Raw genomic sequence first — 4,652 nt, 5'->3', positions numbered from 1 at the left:
TGTTTTTCCTATCAAAGTGGATTTTTCTACAGAATTTTGCCAGGAACAACCCTTTTGTTGCCGTGGGTTCTTTTACGTGCGCTAAGTGCATGTTGCACACGGGACCTCGGTTTATCGTCTCATTCGATTGACTAGCGTCCAGACCACCACTCAAGGTCTAGAGGAGGGGGAGAAAATATCGGCGGCTGAGCCGTGATTTGAACCAGCGCGCTCAGATTCTCTCGTTTCCTAGGCGGACGCGTTACCTCTAGGCCATCACTCCACTTACAAAACAAAGAAAGCAAAGCATAGATAAAAATGAAATAATAAAATCTGGGTGTTATTATCAGTTTTCAGTCAACCACAGCTTTAATGCTGACGCATCAATGACACCAGTTACTGTCTTGCCTTTTTGTTCATCATTGTATTTCCTGACATCAAATGGAAATCGGAGCACTGAGAATTCTTCATATCACATCCAGTTACCTTACTGCGAAAAATGCAGACAAATTTCTTGTGAGTTATACCTCCATGAACAATAAAATTTAAAAAAATGATGTTTTATTTACTCTTTTTTTAGTCAAGCTGGAAGGTGGCAGAATGGTGAAGACGCTCATCCTCCAATAAAGAGTCCGTGAGGGTCTGGGTTCGAATCCCGCTCTCGTCCCTTCTCCCAAGCTTAACTGGAAATTCCAACTGAGCGTCTAGTTATTCGGATGAGACGATGAGGTCCCATGTGTGGCATGCTCTTGGCGCACTAAAAAAACAAACAAACCTACAGCAACAAAAAGGGATGTCCCTGGCAAAATTATGTAAAAAAAACAAAAAAAAACAACAACAACAACACAAAACACACACACACACACACACACACACACACACACACACACACACACACACACACACACACACACACACACACACACACACACACAAAACCACTTTGATAGGAAAACAAAATTGCAGGCAGACAAAAATACAACAAAAAAAAGGTGGCGCTGTCAGTGTAGTGACGCGCTCTCCTTGGGAGAGCAACCCGAATTTTACACAGAGAAATCTGTTGTGACAAAAAGAGTACTACAGTACAATACAATACAATACAACACAATACAATACAATACAACACGTCTAGTCCTTACAATACAATACAATACAACACAATACAATAGAATACAACACAATACAACACAACACAACACAACACAATACAATACAATACAATACAACACAATACAATAGAATACAACACAATACAACACAACACAACACAATACAATACAATACAATACAACACATCTAGTCCTTTCAGTTTCACTTTCTCAAGGAGGCGTCACGGCGTTCGGACAAATCCATATACGCTACACTACATCTGCTAGGCACATGCCTGACCAGCAGCATAACCCAACGTGCTTATTCAGGCCTTGAGTGCATGCATATATATATATATATATATATATATATATATATATATATATATTCTTTTTTTTTTTTTTTGCTGCCCCATTCATCTGCACCGTTTCAGTGGCATTACTCCCACGCCGCTCATTTAGATTCCCCCATACATGGCCACACCCGGGTTCGTCCGTCGCAGTTCCAGCGTATGCATATATATTTGTCTACCATCAGAGTGGATTTCTTCCACATAATTTTGCCAGAGGACAACACTTTTGTTGCCATGGGTTCTTTATCAGTGCGCCAAGTGCAAGCTGCAGACACGTACGGGACCTGGGTTTATCGTCTCATCAGGAAAGACTAGAACCCTCAGTTTGGTTTTTCCAGTCAAAACTTGGGGAGAAAGGGCGAGAGCGCGCGGGATTCGAACCCACGCCCTCACGGACTCTCTATACATTGTTGGCAGCTTAACCCGTCTTAAACCGTGTCTGCCACCTTCCCTCTTAGTCCTTACAAACTAGCGGGATTTGAACCCACGCCCTCACGGACTCTCTATACATTGTTGGCAGCTGAGCGTCTTAAACCGTGTCTGCCACCTTCCCTCTTAGTCCTTACAAACTAACTCCAAGGAGGGACGGTACCAAAGCGCCGAGGACTAACGACGACAGGGGTGGTGGAGGAGGAGGAGGGGAGAGGGGGGCGTGGCCACGCGGGGGGAGGAGGATGGAGGAGGGTCTGGTGAAGGAGGAGGGCTGACGAGGGCTGTGGAAGCTGGGGCTCAGCTCCAGGTACCCCTCGTTGGGCGGCTCCATCCTCACCAGCATCCTCTCCAGCGTCCGGTACCGGTCGTCATCCACCGTCAGGGTCGTCGTCGTCGTCGTTGTCGTCACCTTCTTCCTTCTCCGGGCTCCTTCTCCTCCCCCTTCCCTCTTCTCGCTGCTGCTCCTCCTCCTGATCATCATCTTCTTCCCCCTCCGCTCCTTCTTCCCGTTGGCCCCGTCGCTCTTTCTTCGTCCTTCTCCTCCTCCTGGTCTTCCATCTCCTTCTCCTCCTCTTCCTCCTCCTCCTTCTCCTCCTCTCCCTCCTCCTCCTGCTGCAGCTGCTCCTCTTTCTCCTCTTCCTCCTTCTCCTCCTCCTCCTCCGCCCCTCTCCTGGTTTCCGCTGTGGTGAGGGAGCGTGTGCATCACCCTCGTCACGCCTCCAGGGCTGCTCTCCTCGTGCACCAGGTCGCGAGCTCTGTCCTGCACGTGACCCGAGGGTGCTGGTGCTGGTGCTGTTGCTGTTGCTGCTGTTGCTCCGAAGATCTCGGGAAGGGTGTGGTGCTTCCTCTCACCCGGGGTGGTGGTGTAGGTGGTGGTGGTGGTGGTGGTGGTGTGGGAGTCTCTCTGACGTGATCTGTGGGTGGGTGAGGGAGGAGGGTCGTGGTGGTGGTGGTCTGAGAACCCCTGGCTGGAGCTGGCTCCGTGACGTGCGTGGTGATGGTGGTGGTGTGAGTGTGGGTGAGGGTGAGGGGACCTCATCGGAGGGAGGAGGGGGAGGAGGGAGCCGTTCTCCCCTTCCCCTTCCCTTCCACCCCCGTCCCCAACGCCTCCCCCCTCCCCTCCCTCTCCTGCTCCTCCTCCTCCTCCACCACTCCTACCTCTTGCTAAGGCTTTCGGTGTGAGGCCATCACGGTTGTGTGATGAATCCATTCCCACTTCTCTACTGTCTTCTTCTTCTTCTCCTCGTTTCGTCCCCTCCTCCTCCTCCTCCTCCTCCGCCTCCGTCCTGACCCGTGACCTGTGACCCTGTGACCTGTGGCCCTGTGACCCGTGACCCCGCGGCAGGTGCGTGGTGGGGGTGAGGGTGAGGGGGGGCAGGGAGTGGGTCACGTGGTGCATGGCCTCCGAGTGGCTCCGCTCTCTCCGCTGTCGGCGGACCATGAAGGACCTGTGAGGACCGAGACAGAGAGAACACACTGAGCAATGAAATGTTTTGACGTCATTAGCTGTAGAGCTCTAGTGACGTAGTAGGAACAAAAAAACAAAAACAAAAAAAAAGGCGCAAAAACAAATAAAATGGATAAGAAAGGAAAAGCATAATCGCAGCTAACTAAACCACTAAGGGATAAGCGGCACTTTGGTACTGTGTCATTTGCTTAACTCACTCAGTACGGCCAGTCCTCTCTTCTCCTCTACACAGATCCCTCAGATGTCCAGTGGGTGTCTGAATGACCCAACCTTTAGCTTCCGTCGTCAGAATTGTAGTATTCTTTGTCAACATTCACTTCATCAGTGTAAGAGCCTTCCGCTTGTAATATTTTGATGGTGGTAATTGGGGTGAAACGCTGTTAAAGTCGTCTCTTTCGCCGTTCATGTGGAGAGAGTTAAAAAGTCTATGTGGCAGGTGGGTACTGTGCCTTTTCCCCCCCTGTGGTTCATCTCCAAGGTTTGAGCAGTACACAGGAAACAAAGTACATATAATCCGCATAATAATTATTTAAGCCTGTGACATCGACACACATCATATCAATACGAACACATAACAAAGTATTATATAAAAGATATAATAACTATTCAAGCCTGTAACACCGAAACACGCCATATCAATACGAACACATCATGAAAATACATTGTCCGCACACACACACTCACACACACACACACAGAAGACTATGTTTAGTGAGTCAGACAGAGAGAGAGGGACACACACACACACACACACACACACACACACACACACACACACACACGCCCACACATGGGTTTAAAAAAAAATCCAGACGAAGAAAAAAAAAGAAAGAAAGATGGTGATATCACATCTAAAACCAAACTAATACAAAATGCATTAAAACTGTGTCATATAAAACAAATGCAGCACAGAAACGGCAATAGGCGCAAATGGGAATGGGTGAAACGGGAATGGGTACAAAGGGAAATAAGAGAACCCGGAATAGGCGAAACAGGGGATGGGCAAAATGGGAATAGGCGCAAATAGGAATGGGCGAAACGGGAAAAGGCACAAAAGAGAATGGGCGAAATGGGAATAGGCGCAAAAGAGAATGGGCGAAATGGGAATAGGCGCAAAAGAGAATGGGCGAAATTGGACTAGGCGCAAAAGGGGATATCGAATAGATGCGAAACGAGAACAGGCGCAAATAGGAATGGGCGAAACAGGAATAGTCGAAACGGGAACAGGCACCCAAAAGGAATAGGCTAAATGGGAATAGGCACCAAATGAAGAATGGGCGTAACGGGAATAGGCGAATGGGGATGACCTGCAGAGTGCATGCCCTTTTGTAG

General features: G+C 48.6%; 1 protein-coding gene across 1 annotated transcript in view; it reads right to left on the bottom strand.

The window, feature by feature from the left end:
* Positions 1-1,496: 1,496 nt before the first annotated feature.
* LOC143301573 (uncharacterized) overlaps positions 1,497-4,652 on the bottom strand; it is a 5,792-nt gene continuing 2,636 nt past the window's right edge. Inside the window, exons 2-3 of the mRNA XM_076615955.1 lie at positions 2,475-3,300; positions 1,497-2,405 (exon numbers count right to left, since the gene is read on the bottom strand). Of these exons, the coding sequence (XP_076472070.1) occupies positions 1,983-2,405; positions 2,475-3,300 (1,249 nt within the window). The 3' untranslated portion in view covers positions 1,497-1,982. The remainder of the gene's footprint in view (positions 2,406-2,474; positions 3,301-4,652) is intronic.

This window comes from Babylonia areolata, chromosome 27 (assembly GCF_041734735.1).
Source record: "Babylonia areolata isolate BAREFJ2019XMU chromosome 27, ASM4173473v1, whole genome shotgun sequence".
Lineage (NCBI taxonomy): Eukaryota > Metazoa > Mollusca > Gastropoda > Neogastropoda > Buccinidae > Babylonia > Babylonia areolata.
Note: the sequence above shows the minus strand (reverse complement) of the source record. Positions and strands in the feature narration are given on the sequence as shown.